This window comes from Micromesistius poutassou, assembly GCF_964030765.1.
Source record: "Micromesistius poutassou genome assembly, chromosome: 2".
Taxonomy (NCBI): domain Eukaryota; kingdom Metazoa; phylum Chordata; class Actinopteri; order Gadiformes; family Gadidae; genus Micromesistius; species Micromesistius poutassou.
In genome coordinates this window covers 18,465,410-18,490,151 of record NC_140272.1, presented here as the reverse complement: position 1 = coordinate 18,490,151, position 24,742 = coordinate 18,465,410, and the positions used below count along the sequence as shown (strand labels likewise).

General features: G+C 43.1%; 2 protein-coding genes across 2 annotated transcripts; both read left to right on the top strand.

Moving 5' to 3' along the window:
- The first annotated feature begins 1,797 nt into the window (after positions 1-1,797).
- On the top strand, positions 1,798-11,636 carry LOC311338944 (inter-alpha-trypsin inhibitor heavy chain H3-like). The gene is made up of 22 exons (XM_084464288.1): positions 1,798-1,926; positions 3,683-3,712; positions 3,894-3,917; positions 4,097-4,254; positions 4,577-4,681; positions 4,823-4,985; positions 5,077-5,187; positions 5,281-5,409; positions 5,510-5,626; positions 5,791-5,959; positions 6,044-6,169; positions 6,344-6,525; positions 8,597-8,782; positions 8,878-9,017; positions 9,140-9,300; positions 9,424-9,450; positions 9,569-9,646; positions 9,818-9,931; positions 10,085-10,286; positions 10,427-10,599; positions 11,043-11,154; positions 11,276-11,636. Exons 1-22 carry the CDS (start codon positions 1,813-1,815, stop codon positions 11,412-11,414), a joined length of 2,760 nt encoding a protein of 919 aa, XP_084320414.1. The 5' UTR covers positions 1,798-1,812; the 3' UTR covers positions 11,415-11,636.
- A 2,848-nt stretch (positions 11,637-14,484) lies between these two features.
- LOC311338218 (inter-alpha-trypsin inhibitor heavy chain H3-like) lies at positions 14,485-22,935 on the top strand. Its single transcript, XM_084463454.1, has 21 exons — positions 14,485-14,633; positions 15,195-15,224; positions 15,406-15,429; positions 15,609-15,766; positions 16,089-16,193; positions 16,335-16,497; positions 16,589-16,699; positions 16,793-16,921; positions 17,022-17,138; positions 17,307-17,475; positions 17,560-17,685; positions 17,860-18,041; positions 20,125-20,310; positions 20,406-20,545; positions 20,668-20,809; positions 20,842-21,022; positions 21,194-21,307; positions 21,459-21,660; positions 21,801-21,973; positions 22,408-22,519; positions 22,603-22,935. Exons 1-21 carry the CDS (start codon positions 14,520-14,522, stop codon positions 22,739-22,741), a joined length of 2,817 nt encoding a protein of 938 aa, XP_084319580.1. The 5' UTR covers positions 14,485-14,519; the 3' UTR covers positions 22,742-22,935.
- Positions 22,936-24,742: the final 1,807 nt, after the last annotated feature.

Here is a 24,742-nt window from a genome sequence, read left to right as displayed (position 1 = left end):
GAGAAGAGGATGGGCTCCTCCTGTTACCAAGCTAGACCTTCTCCGTGCTGTCTCGCTGCTCCTCGGCCTGTCGGGACACACACACACACACACACACACACACACACACACAAGCAAGCACACTTGCACGCACGCATGCACAACACACACACACACTCGCAAATTCATAATTTAAGCTACATTTATTTATTTTCACCACAAATGCGGTTCGACTAAACAACATAATTTATTTGTTTACTATAGTTATACAGAATCGGTTTCTATCTGAGCCAAAATAAGAGATAATAAGAGAACAAAAGGGGTCCCAGTACTGAGCCTTGAGGGACAATGGTGTGAAGAAGTTGTGTGAAGGGTGTGGAGAAGGAGCGGCTTGATTCTAGCAGTCTTGAAGGACGCTGGACTAAGGCCTGAAGTGAGGGAGGAGTTGATGAGGATGGTGAGGAATGGCAGGGGTACTTCGAGACAGCCAGGAGGAGGGAGGAAGGGATCGGGTCAATGAGGAAGGTGGTGCTGATAGACGTAACTAACTATTCTGCCGACATCTTCGGAGGAGAGAGGAATAAAGTGGGTAAAAACTGAGGCGTGGATAGTGGGAGGGAGTATGGTGGCAAGGGTAAAAGAGGAGCTGAAATCCTTCACCCTCTCGGTAAAGTAGGTGACAAAGTCATCAGCTGTCATCAGCAATATTGAAAACAATTTCCATGGGGTCGAGGCGGAGGAGTGGATTTTGGTCAAGGTCAGATTTTGCTGTGACAAAGTGGAGGTGAAGTCTGAGAGGAGGTGAAAGTAGTGACAGAGATCATGAGGAAAGTCTGAGCTCTTCCATTGCCTCTCACCTGCCCGTTACTCGGATCTACGAAGCTCTGCTCTGCCTGAAGAGATTCGGACATTCAAGGAGGGGGGGGGGGGGGGGGAGTCCAAAGAGGGGGGGAGGGAGGATAGCAAATTGTCTTAGGCTTCCTCAGTAGAAAGAATTGTTCTCGAGATGGTAGTGAAGACAGGACAGTTGAGGTGACAGTAGAGAGAGAGAAGGAGATTTCAGGTTAGTACAGAGGACAACCCCACTCCCTCGCCTCTCACTACCCCCAGGTCTGGTGCAAGGGCTTATCACTCCAGTAGAGACGACTCGACTAGGTTAATTCTCAGCCATCAAACGAGTTCATTGACTTTTGGACTTAAAATCAAATATTGGGACTTCAGCAGGGGAATCATAAGGGAAAATACTGGGTATTATGAGGTAAAATTAGCAGATCAACAGCTGCTGAATAAAAGGCAATAAAAAAACAAGGACTAATAATAAAAAATAATATAAAAAATGTAAATACTGTGAACTAGTAAGTGAAGCTAGGTGTTTATTGTGTATATCTGTTGTAAATGTATCTGTTACATTTATTTAACCCTAACCGTCTATGACTCTCCAGTCCTATATTTGGAACTGTTTCCGTCAGACAAATGCTGGTTGTCAAAGCTAGATAACACATTTTCCAAAATATGAAAATGTTGAATTAATGAAAATACCTTCTGAGTACACGCTACCAAGTTAAAATATTCTGATTAATTCTACTGGCTTTGGAGGGCTGATAATAATGACACTACTGATTTTTAAGCATAGGTAGGTATGCCATAAACATGGTAGAGCATGAGATGGATGCAATGCACTAAAATTCAACCCAAAGTTGCATGTTCACTTTTTGGGCCAGGGGGGTTGGTCCACATTTGTTTGAGCAAGGCACAAAAGTGTGTTTGTTGCTCCTACTGGGCAGGGTCCTGACTACACATTGGACTGAGTCAGTGTTAAGAGGACATTCAGTCATGTCTAATGTGCGGGGTGGTGCTGTGCTGCTGCTGTTGGGCCTTCTCAACCTCTGGCCACTTTGGCCGGTCCAGGGAGCCCTGCTGATCTCTCGCTACGATGCTACGACGCAGGTGAACTTACTAATGTTGTCTTTCTTATTATTGTTAAAAGTCCATTTGAAAATGACATCAATGTCTAATTTTTTTTTCTTTATTCTTTATTTGAAGGATAGCCCCTTGAGATGTATCATCTCATTTTCGAGGGGGTCCTTACAATAAAAACAATACAAAGATAGCAAAAGTAAGTATTAAACATAAATCCAAACACATAAGCACAAGGACAAACACATACACTCACACACCCATGCACACTCCAACACTGCTCCCCAAAGCTACCCCCCCCATCCCCACCCCTCACCAGCCAATATTACAGAGTACAATCAAAAAAAAAAATAATAATAATAAAATAAAATACTAATAATAATAATGATAAATAAAAATACATAAATAAAAAAAAAAAAAAAATCCTCAATAAAATGAAGGTAGACATTTGTACTGAAAAGCATACTATACACCAATATAAATACATTTTCTTGCATACACAAGTCAAATATACAGTACATATTTGTAGATACACATACAGTATAGTGACAAAATGAAAGCAGGTATGAGTAGAATGAGTCCTAGAGAGAAAAGGTAAGATAGATCAGAAACAAGAGCAGGATGTTTTATAATGCGTAGCTAAAGATGATTTGAAGATATGAAAAGAAATGATAGACCTAAGTGAGGAAGGAAGGTTGTTCCACTCTGATGGAGCTTTGAATTTGAACGCCCGACGACCAATTTCTTTTTTGATTTTAGGTGTAACTAGAAACAGGTGATCCGTGTGCCGTAGACTGTATTGAGAAGTAAAAGGAATTAAGAGTTGTTTCAAATATGAAGGGAAATTAAAATAGATGCATTTGAAAGTAAAAATTGACCAATGGAGTTGCCTTCTGGACTTAGGAGCAGGCCAGTTCAGGGATTCATACATTAGGCAGTGATGGGTTCTAAAAGGACATCTGAGCACAAATCTACAAAGACTATTATATAGCACATTAAGAGGACGGAGATTTGTTTCAGTGGTGTTACCATAAATAACATCAGCATAATCCAATATTGGAAGTAGTAATTGCATTATAAGTCTTTTCCGGACTTCTTGAGAGAAGCAGTCAACAGAACGATAGAGTGATTTCAGACAGCCAAATATTTTCTTGGTGATTGAGTTTATATGAGGTTTAAAGGATAGCTGAGAATCAAGCCAGAGGCCTAAATATTTAAATTCTTCAATTTGATCTATTGTTGTTCCATCAAGAAGATTAATAGACCAGTTACTTAATAACAAAGGATCAGGTCGAGTGCAAAATAACATACTATATGATTTTTTCTTATTCAACAGAAGCTTATTTGAAGAGAACCATATTTGAGCCAGATTGAAATCAGATTGTAGAGAATATTGAATTTGTGAAGTGTCAGAACTGGAAAAGTATAATACAGTGTCATCTGCATATAAATGAATTTCGCAGTCAGAACAGATTTGAGGAAGATCATTGAAAATGACATCAATGTCTAATAGTCCACTTGCCCTGCTTTATTGGTTTTTACTGTCATTTACTCTTCTGCTACCTGCTGTTTTACCTGGATGTAGTTGTTCTGCTACCTGCCTTTAGTTGTTCTGCTACCTGCATATAGTTCAGTTGTAGTTATTCTGCGTGGTTTCATTCCTGATTTGTATGAGGACATGCTTCTCCAACTGCCATTCTGTGTCACATTTCCCTTTTTGATATTTATTCTCCAGGTAGGTTATGTCAACATAGTATAATATGTTTATCATTTGACTACATTTCAGGAGACAGAAGGTGCCATCAGGTCAATTCAGGTATTTTCAGCTCTTGCCATTTTTCATTTTTCGACATGTACGATTAAATATGTATCTTGCTACAAAATTATCATCTTACGATGACCAACTGCAGCAAAGCCTTGACTGTTTACGATCACCCAGAAGCCTGGACCTGCAGGCTAAAAATATATATATTTTTATATTTTATTTTTTGTTACAGAAAAGAAGTGTAGACGATGCAAAGGTAAGGGAAAACTTCTGGGATACATTCTGATTCATGCCGATTAGAGATCCACTTTTTGTTGTTGTTTTGTTTGTTTGTTTGTTTTTTGCATACAGAAATCCCAAAATCAAGTGCTAAAGGCATGTCTAGCAGTCTCCCTTGACTACCAATTTACGTTTTGTTTTCGCCCATGTGTTCAGATGGTGGAGGTGCTCAGTGTCACAGTACACTGTACGGTGGCATCTCGGTTCGCTCACACAGTCATGACCTCCAGTGCTTTGAACAAAGCCAACTCCTCTCAGGAAATATTCTTCGAGGTGGACCTGCCCAAGACGGCCTTCATCACCAACTTCAGCATGTGAGTCTTCCTCCGAAACTCACCCTTCAAAACACTGAAAGCTTTTCGCCTTCTAACAAAAGAGATCTGAGATCTTCTTTTAACCAGCAAGTTTCAACATTGAGCCTGTTGTTGGCTAACTGTTCAATTCATCAATATATGAGGCTTCTCATCTCACATTCTTTGGATCCATTGTGCAACACTTACAACACAACTGTTGCTTGATTCCTTTGTTTGGAAGAGGCTCAAGTGAAAGATACGATTCCATCGACACATTGTAGCAGCAGTAAAAGCATTTTCAAAACCCTTTCTTCACGTTTCAACTGCCCTCTTCTGTTCACAGGGAGATTGAGGGTCAGATATATGTTGGGGTTGTGAATGAAAAGGAGAAAGCCAAGAAACAGTATGAGAAGGCTGTTTCAACTGGACAGACAGCTGGACTGGTCAAGTAGGTGGAGATTGAACAGGCATTTACCTTGATTCATGTCACATTGTGTTTACAGAAACAATTCACATTTTTTCATGTGGAATCTAAAGTATATTTTACTGTTTGATATCACTCATTGGGCTAATTGGCATGATGTTCCAGAGCTTCTGGAAGGAAAATGGAGAAGTTCTCTGTGTCGGTCAACATCGCAGCCAAGAGCAATGTAACCTTCATCCTGACCTATGAGGAGCTTCTTCAGAGGAAATTTGGCAAGTATGAGATCCTGACCCGAATAAACCCCAAACAGCTGGTCCAGAACTTTCAGGTGAGTTTACAATCCCTTAAGTTTCCTGGGCTCAGTAAATGTACATATTTATACAAAATATCTTTGTGTGTGTGTTTGTTTGTGTTTACAGATTGTGGCTGATATCTATGAGCCCCAGGGCATTGACTTTGTGGATGCTCATGGAACCTTCCTTTCCAATGAACTTCTCCCCCTGGTGGAGAAAACGGTCACAGACAACAAGGTTCAGTTTGATATCTATCACCAGGAAGTGAATTACATGGCCCACTACATTTTGTGGTCATTTGAAACTGAAGCCAATACATCCCTCTTTCAGGCACACATCTCCTTCTCGCCCACACTGGATCAGCAGAGGAAGTGTCCAGAGTGTGATGGGTCTCTGATCGATGGGGATTTCATCATCAAGTATGACGTGAAACGAGCGTCAGGCCTAGGAGACATTCAGGTCTGCTGTCGACAAACATATGAGACGCAATGCTGACTTTAGTTGAGCAACATGGACCCATTTAAACTGATCAATTTCACTTTTACATTTCTACCTCCAGATCGTGAACGGATACTTTGTGCATTTCTTTGCTCCTCCGGATCTTCCTCGTGTCCGAAAGAATGTGGTGTTTGTTATTGACAAGAGTGGTTCAATGTCAGGCACTAAGATGGCCCAGGTAACTTTGTTTGTGTTTGTATATGTGTGTGTGTGTGTGTGTGTGTGTGTGTGTGTGTGTGTGTTTGTATGTGTGTATGTTGCATGGACAGTGATGTAGAAAATATAAAATTTTACTACATTCACATACTAACTACCAGCCTTGTTGTATTCTTGCCTGCAAAGACCCGCGTGGCATTGCAATCTATTCTCTCAGACCTCCATCAAGAGGACTACTTTGGTATCATCATATTTGATGGCGGCATTGATCCCTGGAAACAATCCCTTACTAAAGCTACAGAGGGAAACTTGGCTGAAGCCATCAAATATGTGCAGAGAATAGGGGCAACAGGAGGTAGAAATGCTTCTACTTGGCCAGACATCAAACTTCCTAACAACAAGTATACCAAAGATTAATCTAAATCCACTCATTTTTCAGGAACTAACATCAATGATGCCGTATTGATGGCCATCAACATGCTGAAAGATGACAGAAGGAACAAGAAGCTCCCAGAGAGAAGTGTGGACATGATCATTTTACTAACCGATGGAATGCCGAATATGGGTGGGTGTACAGAGAAATCAAAGTACATTTGTGATGATAGTTTGACGTGATATGTCATATGTCTCATATGTGGTCTCTTTTCATGGACATACTTAGATCCTGTTCCATCACATTGGGTCATGATTGACTTCGACTTTGATGATTGTCTTCTTTAATGTCTTTGTGATTGTGTAGGTGAAAGCAACCTTTCAAAGATCCAGCAGAACGTGCGTGAAGCCATCAGTGGTAATATGACTCTGTTCTGCCTGGGCTTTGGGGATGATGTGGATTACTCCTTCCTGGACGTGATGGCCAAACAGAACAATGGCGTGGCCCGCAGGATCTACGAAGCCTCCGACGCTACCCTTCAGCTGCAGGTGAGGTTATGCTAATCAGGAGCGTTGTTAGGATTTCAGGACATTCAGGGCTTAGCCCGGACCTCTGTAGGGGGGGTCCCCGTCAATGCCTTTAGGCCCCTTCCACACGGAAACTCTTTTTTTGTGAAAACGCATAAACACAAGTCTTGTGCGTTTGGGCCGACCGTCCAGACCAGTGGCGATTTCTCTAAGACTGCAAGGGAAGCTCAGCTTCCCCTAAAATTTCCAAAATTAAATGGTCAAATATATACTGTTGTGTTAACATTTCATTGATTAAAAATGCGTTAAAACACGTCCATCTCGAAGACGAGTTTGTTCAGAATCAGCTGCTTATCGCAGGTCGACTTTCCTTCTCATACATTCCCGTAGCGTCACAGTGCATTTTCCTGAAGCTCAGCGTCCATCCACTTCACTGGGGCTTCATAGCTTTTTTTAGTGCGTCGAAAGTCGACGGTCATTGGATAATGCTGTGATTATGTCCCTACCACGGACACTCAGCGTCTCTGGGGGTGAATGGAGGAGTGGGCTGGCCTGGACGCTGGGCTTCTGCGTGATGATTGGAGGGTCTGCGAAAGACTGAGTTGCTGTTTGATTGACAGCGATTTTGAACTATAAAAAGTCGCCGGAGCTGTCTTCATTCCTCAGTCCCATTGCAGATTTTTGCAAGCGAGTCGAAAGATGAACTGCAACCTATTCCTATTCCTAATTTTCATCGTACATTTCATTACTAACCCTTATTCACACAATTCCTTGCTTCAGTTTAACATAAATCCCACATTTCCTTCAAGTCATGCATTCAGATCAGGACTTGCAGGGTGACAGGGGAAAGCTGTGTGATTTCTTGGTGTTCCTCAAAGACATGGAGTTGGACAGTGCAATGCCTCAGCTTTACAAACTGTTCTCATTAGTGGCAACAATTGGAGCTACATCTGCAGGTGTAGAAAGGAGCTTCTCCTGTTTAAAGCGGCTCAAGTCCTACACAAATAACACAATGGGCCATGGCCATTTAAGCAGCCTGGAAAATACAGCTAGTTGGTATGACAGGGTCACAGAGCATTTCCTTGAAAAGGAACAGAGAGCAGAATTTACGTATACATAAATTGACAATTTATATGATGTAGGCCGAAAATGAGCTTCCCCTCTTTGAAAGACCAGCAGCCACCACTGGTCCAGACGGATCCAGCGTTTTCGGTGGCCGAAAACACACTTTTTTGAAACCAGGTCCCAGGGTGGATAAGCAACTGGATATAACAACTGCTTTCTCCTCCTCGACTGTATGTTTGTATACAGCGCGCAGGCTTGATGCGCATGAACCAGTGCCACACAGTGTCCTTGAATATGTACTACAGCGTTTCTACAGCTCGATACGTTTTCGCGATGAGTCCGTCTTTACGGGGATATTCCTGAAACGCAGCCAAGGAAAATGGAGGGGAAAAGATTGTTTTTGCCCATGTGGATGGGGCTTTTGTAACTGTGCACTCTGGCACCTTATTTACATTCAAAGTACATTCAATGTGTGTGTCAAAAACTTGTTTACTTTTCAGATTCATTATTATTTGTGATGTTATAAATCTTTTTTAGTAATATTGAGCATAAGCTGAATATTTCACAGCATATTTATGTCTATTGGAATATAAAACACAGTTCACATATAATACACTCCCTGTCTCTCTGGTCGGCACATAAAATGCATAGATCCCAAGTAGAGGGAAGTAGATCTGCTGCTTGAATGACACACAGAGGAACCAATTATTACCTTTGGAGGGCTTTGAATCATGATTGGAATGAAAGATGAATAGATCCTGGGAAATATCTTATCAATCATATTTTTGTTAACAATAAAAAATATCCTAATTGAGATCCAGGGCCAATCATAAAACAATCAGGGCTTTAGCCTAGGACGCCCCCGGCCTAACAATGGCTATGATGCCTAGAGGTGTCTTTGTTTAACTAATGAGGTAGCGTATTTCTGGGATAATGGCCTCTTTCTACTCTCCCCGTCCAGACAATCATTTCAAACAGTCCATTTCCATGTATGTGACCACTGGGTATGTCTATGAATGTGTTGCAGGGTTTCTATGATGAGGTGGCCAGCCCGCTGTTGTCAGCAGTGGACCTGCGTTACCCTGACAATGCGGTGGATTCCTTAACGCCTCATCACTTCAGTCAGCTGTTCAATGGCTCAGAGATCGTGGTGGCCGGGCGGCTGTCTGAAAACGACATGGACAACTTCCTGGTGGAAGTGTTTGCCAATGGGGTGGGTGAAGGACATGTGATATAGTGGTATCTTAGGGCATAAGAGGTGAACAGTTCAGTTTGGTTTGAGCTCTTTTGGCTTTCTGCTCAGCGTAGTTCGAGCAGGACTTCCAGGTGCAGGGCCAGGCTAGTGCCACCGACTGGGACGTGATCTACCCAGAGAAGGATTACATCTTTGGGGATTTCACTGAGCGCCTGTGGGCCTACCTCACCATCCAACAGCTACTGGAGACCAGGTTTGAGCGGATGGAAGCCAGTTATTGTTGGAATGGATTTAAAAAACGTCACTGCTCTGGGAATACATTCTCAACCTTATAGCAAGACTGTCTGAATTATTTGTGTTGTTTCCTTTAATTAGTAAGAGTGGGCCACCAGAGGAGAAGAGCAACGCCACGGCCAAAGCCCTGGAGATGTCCCTGAAGTACAGCTTCGTCACCCCCCTCACCTCCATGGTGGTCACCAAGCCAGAGACCGAGGATGGTCCCAGCGGGCCCCTCATAGCAGACAAGCTGACTGAGGGTAGGGAGAGCTGGAGAGGCAGGAAGGAGGACTCAACTGAGTTGTACACCAACATACTGACATTGTGTCGATATTGAGGCCCTACATGTATCTCTGTTGAATTATTCCCGCTTATTTCCACAGAACAACGGCAGCAGGCTGACAAACTGGGTATGATTGGAATTGAGCTTGTATTTGAATTCCCCTATAGTAGCTCTGAGAGTGCAGGCCTTGGAGGTGCATTGCTTCTCACTGTGTATTTGTTGTTGGTCATGCTGTCTGTGTGCAGGACCTAGACAGTACTCACCCCCTCAAGCTAACTACCACAGGACTAGTTCTTATCTTCCCAGCGCTCCTACATACTTTGGTACGTCATCTATATTCATGAAATCTGGCCATTGATCATTGTATATGGTTTTAGTGTATGCAGTGGGACAGATTATTCCCCACAATGACTTTACATGACACAACCCATATATCTATATCTTCCTTTGTGTATTATTGTTGCTGCCGCCTTGTCAATATACTGTTTGTTCAGTGGATGGAGATCCTCATTTCATGATCGAGCTGCCAGAGAGAGAGGACGCTCTATGCTTCAACATAAATGACTCACCTGGAACCATCTTTAACCTGGTCAGAGACCCCTCCATAGGTGAGCCTGCTTCAGTCCAGACGGCACACTTGTGTTATTCATCAAGTGGGATTCCAACCTCTTGGCCTTATTAATGATCACTAAAACAAATCTATTATCTCTTATCTGTATCCTATCGGAAATAGATCATTTAATCACATGTTGCTTCTTCAGGACTTTTGGTCAATGGTCAGACCATTGGAGATAAGATGGTTGCCCCTGATGGCAAAGTCAACACCTACTTTGGCCGCCTTGGTGTTGTCCATCAGACCCTGAGGGTGAGGCTGGAGGTGACCACTGAGTACATCACTCTGTCCCAGGATGGACAAAAGGTCAAGCTGTTGTGGTCGGATCAAGCTTCCCTAAAAGGAACCAGGTAGAAACACCTAGAAACCAACAGATGCTTATGACAATGTTACGGCTTGACTTCCTCTCTTTGCTTTTTTACTTTGTCTTCCTACCAAGTTATTCTGATTACACCATCCCCGCCATCTCCACTTTCTCTCCTAACCCCAGTGTGGATCTGCTTTTGACCAAGGACCAGAGCGTCATGGTGACTTTAAGAGATTCTGTAAGCTTTGTGATCCTGCTCCACAAAGTGTGGAAGATGCACCCCTACCACCAGGACTACCTGGGATTCTACACTCTGGACAGCCACCTTCTCTCTCCAGCCGTCCATGGTCTGCTAGGTAATGGAACAACAGGGAAACATAGCAGGAAATAGTCTCCCAGACTTGGTGTTTATTGATAGTCATTTACGAATGCAACTAAGAACAGGTAGAACAAAAAACCATTGAAACTGTTTTAATTGTAAGTAAAGAATAGCAGAAAGCTTTCTCCTTCTTATTGGACTCTTATCTTTGCCTATTTGATGATGGATAGATGAGCCTTCCAGTTGCTACAGTCCAATGGGTAGGCTGGTAAACTGATCTATCCAGCATACATCACAAAGTCACAAAGTCAGAGGGCAGGGGAGATTTGGAAATGGCTTGCAATGGATAATCTCACTCACACCTGGTAAAATAGGCTATAATATAGCCTATTGTATTTTCATGAAACATGAAAACGAAAGTAAGATAAAAATTTTAAGGCAATCCATACTAAATATTTTCAATGGTGGTAAATTCTGCAGGTCAGTTCTACCATGGGATTGGGTTTGAGGTTGGAGATCTACGTCCAGGAGAGGTTCCTGAGAAACCAGACGCCACCATGTATGTCAAAGGACATCAGCTCAATGTGACCAGGTACACCTGCTACCTTACATGTTTTTCCCATAACAGTGAACATTTAGATCGGAAATTTGGAGGAAAAATGATTTATGACTTAATTAACCACCTTGTGACCTCTGTCTCTCTTGGACTCCAGAGGTTGGCAACGGGACTTCAGGAAGGATCTGAAGAAAGGAGAAAATGTCCCGTGCTGGTTCATCCACAGTAATGGGACAGGGCTCATTGACGGCAGTGCTGAAGATTACATCGTGTCAGGCCTCTTTAAGACTGTTTGACAAGTAGCAGACAAGCTCATCGATACTGCGGCACAGTGTGGCAGCTACTAACCTGTAGCAACTGCAGACCCAAGGAGCGCTTTACCACACCCTTTCATTGTCGTAATAATGTGTCACTGTATGAGACCCTTAATGAAGTTGCAATGCTAATCGAATTAAAAAAGAAAACCTTGTTTGATAAAGCATTAACAAGTTCTACAATAAATATTATATAATATCAAGCATTTCAGCACTGTAGAGATCCTTTGAGTTTTGTGAATGACAAGTTTTTTTTATTTTCAAGCTCTACATAGATTAGTTAAGGAATCGATTGGCCGACTGACTGATTTTTATCATCAATAAATCATTTAAGTCGTTTATTGAATATTTGTTTTAAACATTTGCTGTTTAATTTGCATTTCAATTCAAATATGTTGTTAATCATTGAGTTTTTCTTGGCTGCTTGTTGTCATAGGCACAGAGGGTGTAGTCACCCTGTGTCTGCCACACCCCCTGTTTGTCTCTGTGCTCTGTCTGCCACGCCTCAACCGTTCACACCTGGCCTGCATCAGCTCATCAACTCCCCATCAAATACACCTGGTTTCCCTGCAGTCATCGCCAGATCGTACTTCAAACTTCAGTGGTAGATATTCCCGGCTCCAGTATTTTCTAACACTTGCTAGTTGTTATTCTCCTGTTGAAATCTCCTATCTAACCTTTGTTTCCTTTTGCCTCAGTGTTTTGTGGATCAGCACCTCCAGCCTGCCTGCTTCACTCCCTCCAGCCTGAAGCTCCCCACTCTCCAACCTGCCTCACCCCTGGTCTACTCCAAATAAACCTTTCCATTGCTCCAACTCCAAGTTTTGTCTCTGTGTTCTGCTCTTCCAGCAGCTACCGAACCCTAACACGTCAGATAAAGCAAGCACCTGGTCCATGGAAACTTGTGATGGCATTTGCTATCATGTATTATATTTTATAGACTAAATAATAAAATAATAATAAAATCGTGATGTATCCATTGTGAAAATAATCGTCAGGTGCAGCCCTAGTCTTGATCTTCTCTTGATCTGTCCTTTATAGCACTATTTATCAATGAGCTAGAATAGTCAATCACATTAACATTGACATCACAACAACTGTACATCAACAAATGTACATGTAAAGTAACTGAATAATATATATAACAATGTCACTTTGTCAAAGAAAGCTATCCTTTTTTGAGCCCATGTTGTTGCCATCCAGCTTGATGTAGGAATCATTGACATTTGTGATTGAGGAGAAGAGGACGGGCTCCTCCTGTTACCAAGCTAGACCTTCTCCGTGCTGTCTCGCTGCTCCTCGGCCTGTCGGGACACACACACACACACACACACACACACACACACACACACACACACACACACACACACACACACACACACGCAAGCAAGCACACTTGCACGCACGCATGCACAACACACACACACACACTCGCAAATTCATAATTTAAGCTACATTTATTTCTTTTCACCACAAATGCGGTTCGACTAAACAACATCATTTATTTGTTTACTATAGTTATACAGAATCGGTTTCTATCTGAGCCAAAATAAGAGATAATAAGAGAACAAAAGGGGTCCCAGTACTGAGCCTTGAGGGACAATGGTGTGAAGAAGTTGTGTGAAGGGTGTGGAGAAGGAGCGGCTTGATTCTAGCAGTCTTGAAGGACGCTGGACTAAGGCCTGAAGTGAGGGAGCAGTTGATGAGGATGGTGAGGAATGGCAGGGGTACTTCGAGACAGCCAGGAGGAGGGAGGAAGGGATCGGGTCAATGAGGAAGGTGGTGCTGATAGACGTAACTAACTATTCTGCCGACATCTTCGGAGGAGAGAGGAATAAAGTGGGTAAAAACTGAGGCGTGGATAGTGGGAGGGAGTATGGTGGCAAGGGTAAAAGAGGAGCTGAAATCCTTCACCCTCTCGGTAAAGTAGGTGACAAAGTCATCAGCTGTCATCAGCAATATTGAAAACAATTTCCATGGGGTCGAGGCGGAGGAGTGGATTTTGGTCAAGGTCAGATTTTGCTGTGACAAAGTGGAGGTGAAGTCTGAGAGGAGGTGAAAGTAGTGACAGAGATCATGAGGAAAGTCTGAGCTCTTCCATTGCCTCTCACCTGCCCGTTACTCGGATCTACGAAGCTCTGCTCTGCCTGAAGAGATTCGGACATTCAAGGAGGGGGGGGGGGGGGGGGAGTCCAAAGAGGGGGGGAGGGAGGATAGCAAATTGTCTTAGGCTTCCTCAGTAGAAAGAATTGTTCTCGAGATGGTAGTGAAGACAGGACAGTTGAGGTGACAGTAGAGAGAGAGAAGGAGATTTCAGGTTAGTACAGAGGACAACCCCACTCCCTCGCCTCTCACTACCCCCAGGTCTGGTGCAAGGGCTTATCACTCCAGTAGAGACGACTCGACTAGGTTAATTCTCAGCCATCAAACGAGTTCATTGACTTTTGGACTTAAAATCAAATATTGGGACTTCAGCAGGGGAATCATAAGGGAAAATACTGGGTATTATGAGGTAAAATTAGTAGATCAACAGCTGCTGAATAAAAGGCAATAAAAAAACAAGGACTAATAATAAAAAAGAATATAAAAAATGTAAATACTGTGAACTAGTAAGTGAAGCTAGGTGTTTATTGTGTATATCTGTTGTAAATGTATCTGTTACATTTATTTAACCCTAACCGTCTATGACTCTCCAGTCCTATATTTGGAACTGTTTCTGTCAGACAAATGCTGGTTGTCAAAGCTAGATAACACATTTTCCAAAATATGAAAATGTTGAATTAATGAAAATACCTTCTGAGTACACGCTACCAAGTTAAAATATTCTGATTAATTCTACTGGCTTTGGAGGGCTGATAATAATGACACTACTGATTTTTAAGCATAGGTAGGTATGCCATAAACATGGTAGAGCATGAGATGGATGCAATGCACTAAAATTCAACCCAAAGTTGCATGTTCACTTTTTGGGCCAGGGGGGTTGGTCCACATTTGTTTGAGCAAGGCACAAAAGTGTGTTTGTTGCTCCTACTGGGCAGGGTCCTGACTACACATTGGACTGAGTCAGTGTTAAGAGGACATTCAGTCATGTCTAATGTGCGGGGTGGTGCTGTGCTGCTGCTGTTGGGCCTTCTCAACCTCTGGCCACTTTGGCCGGTCCAGGGAGCCCTGCTGATCTCTCGCTACGATGCTACGACGCAGGTGAACTTACTAATGTTGTCTTTCTTATTATTGTTAAAAGTCCATTTGAAAATGACATCAATGTCTAATAGTCCACTTGCCCTGCTTTATTGGTTCATTGGTTTTTACTGTCATTTACTCTTCTGCTACCTGTTGTTTTACCTGGATGTAGTTGTTCTGCTACCTGCCTTTAGTTGTTCTGCTACCTGCATATAGTTCAGTTGTAGTTATTCTGCGTGGTTTCATTCCTGATTTGTATGAGGACATGCTTTCAATTCAATTCAATTCAATATACTTTAATTGTCCCCGTGGGGAAATTCGTTGTGGGCTTCACAGGTGGTCTGCAGTTTGACAATAAAAACAATCAAACAAACAAGAAATAAAAATCAATCAATCAATCAATAAACAACATACGTTACCCATACCAACACAGCACATAGCAACAAAAAATGGCAGTTGCCCAACCGTTACAATACGCTTCTCCAACTGCCATTCTGTGTCACATTTCCCTTTTTGATATTTATTCTCCAGGTAGGTTATGTCAACATAGTATAATATGTTTATCATTTGACTACATTTCAGGAGACAGAAGGTGCCATCAGGTCAATTCAGGTATTTTCAGCTCTTGCCATTTTTCATTTTTCGACATGTACGATTAAATATGTATCTTGCTACAAAATTATCATCTTACGATGACCAACTGCAGCAAAGCCTTGACTGTTTACGATCACCCAGAAGCCTGGACCTGCAGGCTAAAAATATATATATTTTTATATTTTATTTTTTGTTACAGAAAAGAAGTGTAGACGATGCAAAGGTAAGGGAAAACTTCTGGGATACATTCTGATTCATGCCGATTAGAGATCCACTTTTTGTTGTTGTTTTGTTTGTTTGTTTGTTTTTTGCATACAGAAATCCCAAAATCAAGTGCTAAAGGCATGTCTAGCAGTCTCCCTTGACTACCAATTTACGTTTTGTTTTCGCCCATGTGTTCAGATGGTGGAGGTGCTCAGTGTCACAGTACACTGTACGGTGGCATCTCGGTTCGCTCACACAGTCATGACCTCCAGTGCTTTGAACAAAGCCAACTCCTCTCAGGAAATATTCTTCGAGGTGGACCTGCCCAAGACGGCCTTCATCACCAACTTCAGCATGTGAGTCTTCCGCCGAAACTCACCCTTCAAAACACTGAAAGCTTTTCGCCTTCTAACAAAAGAGATCTGAGATCTTCTTTTAACCAGCAAGTTTCAACATTGAGCCTGTTGTTGGCTAACTGTTCAATTCATCAATATATGAGGCTTCTCATCTCACATTCTTTGGATCCATTGTGCAACACTTACAACACAACTGTTGCTTGATTCCTTTGTTTGGAAGAGGCTCAAGTGAAAGATACGATTCCATCGACACATTGTAGCAGCAGTAAAAGCATTTTCAAAACCCTTTCTTCACGTTTCAACTGCCCTCTTCTGTTCACAGGGAGATTGAGGGTCAGATATATGTTGGGGTTGTGAATGAAAAGGAGAAAGCCAAGAAACAGTATGAGAAGGCTGTTTCAACTGGACAGACAGCTGGACTGGTCAAGTAGGTGGAGATTGAACAGGCATTTACCTTGATTCATGTCACATTGTGTTTACAGAAACAATTCACATTTTTTCATGTGGAATCTAAAGTATATTTTACTGTTTGATATCACTCATTGGGCTAATTGGCATGATGTTCCAGAGCTTCTGGAAGGAAAATGGAGAAGTTCTCTGTGTCGGTCAACATCGCAGCCAAGAGCAATGTAACCTTCATCCTGACCTATGAGGAGCTTCTTCAGAGGAAATTTGGCAAGTATGAGATCCTGACCCGAATAAACCCCAAACAGCTGGTCCAGAACTTTCAGGTGAGTTTACAATCCCTTAAGTTTCCTGGGCTCAGTAAATGTACATATTTATACAAAATATCTTTGTGTGTGTGTTTGTTTGTGTTTACAGATTGTGGCTGATATCTATGAGCCCCAGGGCATTGACTTTGTGGATGCTCATGGAACCTTCCTTTCCAATGAACTTCTCCCCCTGGTGGAGAAAACGGTCACAGACAACAAGGTTCAGTTTGATATCTATCACCAGGAAGTGAATTACATGGCCCACTACATTTTGTGGTCATTTGAAACTGAAGCCAATACATCCCTCTTTCAGGCACACATCTCCTTCTCGCCCACACTGGATCAGCAGAGGAAGTGTCCAGAGTGTGATGGGTCTCTGATCGATGGGGATTTCATCATCAAGTATGACGTGAAACGAGCGTCAGGCCTAGGAGACATTCAGGTCTGCTGTCGACAAACATATGAGACGCAATGCTGACTTTAGTTGAGCAACATGGACCCATTTAAACTGATCAATTTCACTTTTACATTTCTACCTCCAGATCGTGAACGGATACTTTGTGCATTTCTTTGCTCCTCCGGATCTTCCTCGTGTCCGAAAGAATGTGGTGTTTGTTATTGACAAGAGTGGTTCAATGTCAGGCACTAAGATGGCCCAGGTAACTTTGTTTGTGTTTGTATATGTGTGTGTGTGTGTGTGTGTGTGTGTGTGTGTGTGTGTGTGTGTTTGTATGTGTGTATGTTGCATGGACAGTGATGTAGAAAATATAAAATTTTACTACATTCACATACTAACTACCAGCCTTGTTGTATTCTTGCCTGCAAAGACCCGCGTGGCATTGCAATCTATTCTCTCAGACCTCCATCAAGAGGACTACTTTGGTATCATCATATTTGATGGCGGCATTGATCCCTGGAAACAATCCCTTACTAAAGCTACAGAGGGAAACTTGGCTGAAGCCATCAAATATGTGCAGAGAATAGGGGCAACAGGAGGTAGAAATGCTTCTACTTGGCCAGACATCAAACTTCCTAACAACAAGTATACCAAAGATTAATCTAAATCCACTCATTTTTCAGGAACTAACATCAATGATGCCGTATTGATGGCCATCAACATGCTGAAAGATGACAGAAGGAACAAGAAGCTCCCAGAGAGAAGTGTGGACATGATCATTTTACTAACCGATGGAATGCCGAATATGGGTGGGTGTACAGAGAAATCAAAGTACATTTGTGATGATAGTTTGACGTGATATGTCATATGTCTCATATGTGGTCTCTTTTCATGGACATACTTAGATCCTGTTCCATCACATTGGGTCATGATTGACTTCGACTTTGATGATTGTCTTCTTTAATGTCTTTGTGATTGTGTAGGTGAAAGCAACCTTTCAAAGATCCAGCAGAACGTGCGTGAAGCCATCAGTGGTAATATGACTCTGTTCTGCCTGGGCTTTGGGGATGATGTGGATTACTCCTTCCTGGACGTGATGGCCAAACAGAACAATGGCGTGGCCCGCAGGATCTACGAAGCCTCCGACGCTACCCTTCAGCTGCAGGTGAGGTTATGCTAATCAGGAGCGTTGTTAGGATTTCAGGACATTCAGGGCTTAGCCCGGACCTCTGTAGGGGGGGTCCCCGTCAATGCCTTTAGGCCCCTTCCACACGGAAACTCTTTTTTTGTGAAAACGCATAAGTCTTGTGCGTTTGGGCCGACCGTCCAGACCAGTGGCGATTTCTCTAAGACTGCAAGGGAAGCTCAGCTTCCCCTAAAATTTCCAAAATTAAATGGTCAAATATATACTGTTGTGTTAACATTTCATTGATTAAAAATGCGTTAAAACACGTCCATCTCGAAGACGAGTTTGTTCAGAATCAGCTGCTTATCGCAGGTCGACTTTCCTTCTCATACATTCCCGTAGCGTCACAGTGCATTTTCCTGAAGCTCAGCGTCCATCCACTTCACTGGGGCTTCATAGCTTTTTTTAGTGTGTCGAAAGTCGACGGTCATTGGATAATGCTGTGATTATGTCCCTACCACGGACACTCAGCGTCTCTGGGGGTGAATGGAGGAGTGGGCTGGCCTGGACGCTGGGCTTCTGCGTGATGATTGGAGGGTCTGCGAAAGACTGAGTTGCTGTTTGATTGACAGCGATTTTGAACTATAAAAAGTCGCCGGAGCTGTCTTCATTCCTCAGTCCCATTGCAGATTTTTGCAAGCGAGTCGAAAGATGAACTGCAACCTATTTCTTGATTTTTGCAATGGCGAAAAGACAATTTTCATCGTACATTTCATTACTAACTCTTATTCACACAATTCCTTGCTTCAGTTTAACATAAATCCCACATTTCCTTCAAGTCATGCATTCAGATCAGGACTTGCAGGGTGACAGGGGAAAGCTGTGTGATTTCTTGGTGTTCCTCAAAGACATGGAGTTGGACAGTGCAATGCCTCAGCTTTACAAACTGTTCTCATTAGTGGCAACAATTGGAGCTACATCTGCAGGTGTAGAAAGGAGCTTCTCCTGTTTAAAGCGGCTCAAGTCCTACACAAATAACACAATGGGCCATGGCCATTTAAGCAGCCTGGAAAATACAGCTAGTTGGTATGACAGGGTCACAGAGCATTTCCTTGAAAAGGAACAGAGAGCAGAATTTACGTATACATAAATTGACAATTTATATGATGTAGGCCGAAAATGAGCTTCCCCTCTTTGAAAGACCAGCAGCCACCACTGGTCCAGACGGATCCAGCGTTTTCGGTGGCCGAAAACACACTTTTTTGAAACCAGGTCCCAGGGTGGATAAGCAACTGGATATAACAACTGCTTTCTCCTCCTCGACTGTATGTTTGTATACAGCGCGCAGGCTTGATGCGCATGAACCAGTGCCACACAGTGTCCTTGAATATGTACTACAGCGTTTCTACAGCTCGATACGTTTTCGCGATGAGTCCGTCTTTACGGGGATATTCCTGAAACGCAGCCAAGGAAAATGGAGGGGAAAAGATTGTTTTTGCCCATGTGGATGGGGCTTTTGTAACTGTGCACTCTGGCACCTTATTTACATTCAAAGTACATTCAATGTGTGTGTCAAAAACTTGTTTACTTTTCAGATTCATTATTATTTGTGATGTTATAAATCTTTTTTAGTAATATTGAGCATAAGCTGAATATTTCACAGCATATTTATGTCTATTGGAATATAAAACACAGTTCACATATAATACACTCCCTGTCTCTCTGGTCGGCACATAAAATGCATAGATCCCAAGTAGAGGGAAGTAGATCTGCTGCTTGAATGACACACAGAGGAACCAATTATTACCTTTGGAGGGCTTTGAATCATGATTGGAATGAAAGATGAATAGATCCTGGGAAATATCTTATCAATCATATTTTTGTTAACAATAAAAAATATCCTAATTGAGATCCAGGGCCAATCATAAAACAATCAGGGCTTTAGCCTAGGACGCCCCCGGCCTAACAATGGCTATGATGCCTAGAGGTGTCTTTGTTTAACTAATGAGGTAGCGTATTTCTGGGATAATGGCCTCTTTCTACTCTCCCCGTCCAGACAATCATTTCAAACAGTCCATTTCCATGTATGTGACCACTGGGTATGTGTATGAATGTGTTGTAGGGTTTCTATGATGAGGTGGCCAGCCCGCTGTTGTCAGCAGTGGACCTGCGTTACCCTGACAATGCGGTGGATTCCTTAACGCCTCATCACTTCAGTCAGCTGTTCAATGGCTCAGAGATCGTGGTGGCCGGGCGGCTGTCTGAAAACGACATGGACAACTTCCTGGTGGAAGTGTTTGCCAATGGGGTGGGTGAAGGACATGTGATATAGTGGTATCTTAGGGCATAAGAGGTGAACAGTTCAGTTTGGTTTGAGCTCTTTTGGCTTTCTGCTCAGCGTAGTTCGAGCAGGACTTCCAGGTGCAGGGCCAGGCTAGTGCCACCGACTGGGACGTGATCTACCCAGAGAAGGATTACATCTTTGGGGATTTCACTGAGCGCCTGTGGGCCTACCTCACCATCCAACAGCTACTGGAGACCAGGTTTGAGCGGATGGAAGCCAGTTATTGTTGGAATGGATTTAAAAAACGTCACTGCTCTGGGAATACATTCTCAACCTTATAGCAAGACTGTCTGAATTATTTGTGTTGTTTCCTTTAATTAGTAAGAGTGGGCCACCAGAGGAGAAGAGCAACGCCACGGCCAAAGCCCTGGAGATGTCCCTGAAGTACAGCTTCGTCACCCCCCTCACCTCCATGGTGGTCACCAAGCCAGAGACCGAGGATGGTCCCAGCGGGCCCCTCGTAGCAGACAATGATGTCTGATATGATTGGAATTGAGCTTGTATTTGAATTCCCCTATAGTAGCTCTGAGAGTGCAGGCCTTGGAGGTGCATTGCTTCTCACTGTGTATTTGTTGTTGGTCATGCTGTCTGTGTGCAGGACATAGACACTACTCACCCCCTCAAGCTAACTACCACAGGACTAGTTCTTATCTTCCCAGCGCTCCTACATACTTTGGTACGTCATCTATATTCATGAAATCTGGCCATTGATCATTGTATATGGTTTTAGTGTATGTAGTGGGACAGATTATTCCCCACAATGACTTTACATGACACAACCCATATATCTATATCTTCCTTTGTGTATTATTGTTGCTGCCGCCTTGTCAATATACTGTTTGTTCAGTGGATGGAGATCCTCATTTCATGATCGAGCTGCCAGAGAGAGAGGACGCTCTATGCTTCAACATAAATGACTCACCTGGAACCATCTTTAACCTGGTCAGAGACCCCTCCATAGGTGAGCCTGCTTCAGTCCAGACGGCACACTTGTGTTGTTCATCAAGTTGGATTCCAACCTCTTGGCCTTACTAATGATCACTAAAACAAATCTATTATCTTATCTGTATCCTATCGGAAATAGATCATTTAATCACATGTTGCTTCTTCAGGACTTTTGGTCAATGGTCAGACCATTGGAGATAAGATGGTTGCCCCTGATGGCAAAGTCAACACCTACTTTGGCCGCCTTGGTGTTGTCCATCAGACCCTGAGGGTGAGGCTGGAGGTGACCACTGAGTACATCACTCTGTCCCAGGATGGACAAAAGGTCAAGCTGTTGTGGTCGGATCAAGCTTCCCTAAAAGGAACCAGGTAGAAACACCTAGAAACCAACAGATGCTTATGACAATGTTACGGCTTGACTTCCTCTCTTTGCTTTTTTACTTTGTCTTCCTACCAAGTTATTCTGATTACACCATCCCCGCCATCTCCACTTTCTCTCCTAACCCCAGTGTGGATCTGCTTTTGACCAAGGACCAGAGCGTCATGGTGACTTTAAGAGATTCTGTAAGCTTTGTGATCCTGCTCCACAAAGTGTGGAAGATGCACCCCTACCACCAGGACTACCTGGGATTCTACACTCTGGACAGCCACCTTCTCTCTCCAGCCGTCCATGGTCTGCTAGGTAATGGAACAACAGGGAAACATAGCAGGAAATAGTCTCCCAGACTTGGTGTTTATTGATAGTCATTTATGAATGCAACTAAGAACAGGTAGAACAAAAAACCATTGAAACTGTAAGTAAAGAATAGCAGAAAGCTTTCTCCTTCTTATTGGATTCTTATCTTTGCCTATTTGATGATGGATAGATGAGCCTTCCAGTTGCTACAGTCCAATGGGTAGGCTGGTAAACTGATCTATCCAGCATACATCACAAAGTCACAAAGTCAGAGGGCAGGGGAGATTTGGAAATGGCTTGTAATGGATAATCTCACTCACACCTGGTAAAATAGGCTATAATATAGCCTATTGTATTTTCATGAAACATGAAAACGAAAGTAAGATAAAAATTTTAAGGCAATCCATACAAAATATTTTCAATGGTGGTAAATTCTGCAGGTCAGTTCTACCATGGGATTGGGTTTGAGGTTGGAGATCTACGTCCAGGAGAGGTTCCTGAGAAACCAGACGCCACCATGTATGTCAAAGGACATCAGCTCAATGTGACCAGGTACACCTGCTACCTTACATGTGTTTCATCTAGATCGGAAATTTGGAGAAAAAAATGTGACCTCTGTCTCTCTTGGTCTCCAGAGGTTGGCAACGGGACTTCAGGGAGGATTTGAAGAAAGGAAAAAATGTCCCGTGCTGGTTCATCCACAGTAATGGGACAGGGCTCATTGACGGCAGTGCTGAAGATTACATCATGTCAGGCCTCTTCAAGACTGTTTGACAAGTAGCAGACAAGCTCATCGATACTGCGGCACAGTGTGGCAGCTACCAACCTGTAGCAACTGCAGATGCAAGGAGTGCTTTACCACACCCTTTCAGTGTCGTAATAATAATGTGTGAGAGAAATGATGATAATAATGAGACCCTTAATGAAGTTGCAATGCTATCGAATTAAAAAATAAACCCTTATGCCTACACAGTTGGTGCCATTGTCAGAACGCAGCTCTTGAACCTGGCCTCGTCTGGCAATGAAACGGCGTAAGGCGTTGATTAAAGAGTCAGTGTCAAGGGATGTGGCAACTTCAATATGTACAGCTCTTATCCTTAGGCATGTTAAAATGACTCCATATCGCTTCACAAGACTTAACCACCCACGCTTAACCACCAATGGACCAAAATAGTCCACTCCCACGAAGCTAAAGGGAGGTTTATCAGGGGTCACTCTGCTTTCAGGCAAGTCAGCCATCTGCTGCTGACCCACAGCTGATGGGCAAAATAGCCTAACGAGCACATCACATGACATGTACATTATGAATATAGTTAACTCTTGTTCTAACCTATCGAACACATCACATGTACATTACGAATATAGTCAGCTATTTTTTCAGGTCAAGGCCTGAGCCGGAGGCCGCATGTCCCAACTAGGGGAGATGCTGGAGACTCAGACAATGCACCACACATTCGCAAGAACAGGAGTCAGTCTGCTGATAACATTCGGCCATAACTCAGGGTCAAGATACCCCTCGAGAAGCCCTCGCACCTGGTTAGAAACACAGAAGACACTCATAAAGACATCAGAGCCCGGAGGCTCAAGGTCAAGCTAAACATCCAGAAACACACACACCAGCCTGTAACATATTTCAGCCATAATATTCTCCCATAGCCACAGTACCGAGTACATATAACTAATAAGCTGTAACACTTGCGCATAGCCACAAGGGGGAGCAGCTGATCATACATAGATGAAGGGGGCGGGCTTTTAAAGCCACAGAACACGCCCACCTCTACCTGCTTATTTAACTCGGACTCCGCCATCTTAGAATCAGAATCTCTCAGCGGCGTATCCTAGATACCAAGCTTAGAGACGCTCCCCGCGTGTTATATACTATCCCTCTCCTTTTGTTTCATAGACGATAGACAATAGACCAAAACCTTAACCAAATAAAGTGAGTTAAAAGTGTAATACAAAATATCAATATAAAGTGTCAAGACAGAATAAACTCTGCTGCTGCAGCAACAGAGATACAGTCTATAAGTCCCTAAGATATATAGATATCTAATGTAGGCCTATGTATTATTTTTCCAATAGAAATCAATGAGCCTCTGATACTTTCACTGCATGCTTAAGACGTCGTAACCATAGGCGTCTTACGCTGGGGTTACGCCGAGTAGGCCTACCCACCAGTTTTCGTCAAGATTCACTTTGTACCCACCACTTAAAAAGACAAAAAAAACTTGAGTTTAAATATTATGTATTATTACACGGCTCTTCTCAGTGCTGTGGAACACTCCGTTCACTTGCATGGGCCTTCCCGACTTCCGGCGGTGAATTGTTTTTTGATAATTGACCGTTGCTAAGCACCTAATGACCGCTGTCAGGGAAAGCAAGCGAAGCAAGCCACTTCCGCTTCGCGTCGGTGTCCCGGTTCGCCCTGTCGGGGCTTATTTTCCCGATAATGACCGGCGTTCTCTACATTATCCCTTACTTATTTTTGTATGAGCTGCCAGCCTGGCTTGGACAACGAATGAGGTATTGATAGCGATACTCTTTGGCTGGGATGCAATGATGAGGCATCAGCCAATCAAGTCATTTTAGCCTGAATACATGAAGGTAAACAGCACCAGAGCAGGTTGGTAGTACCATGGACACACAGAGCGATCACCTGTTGAACTAAATGGATGTGGCAGGCGACACCACGGAATGCATCTGCAGACCACTGCCACATAAATAAAGGTAAGACGCGATATTTATTGCTTAAGGTTTGCTGGTGCAGTGGGGAGG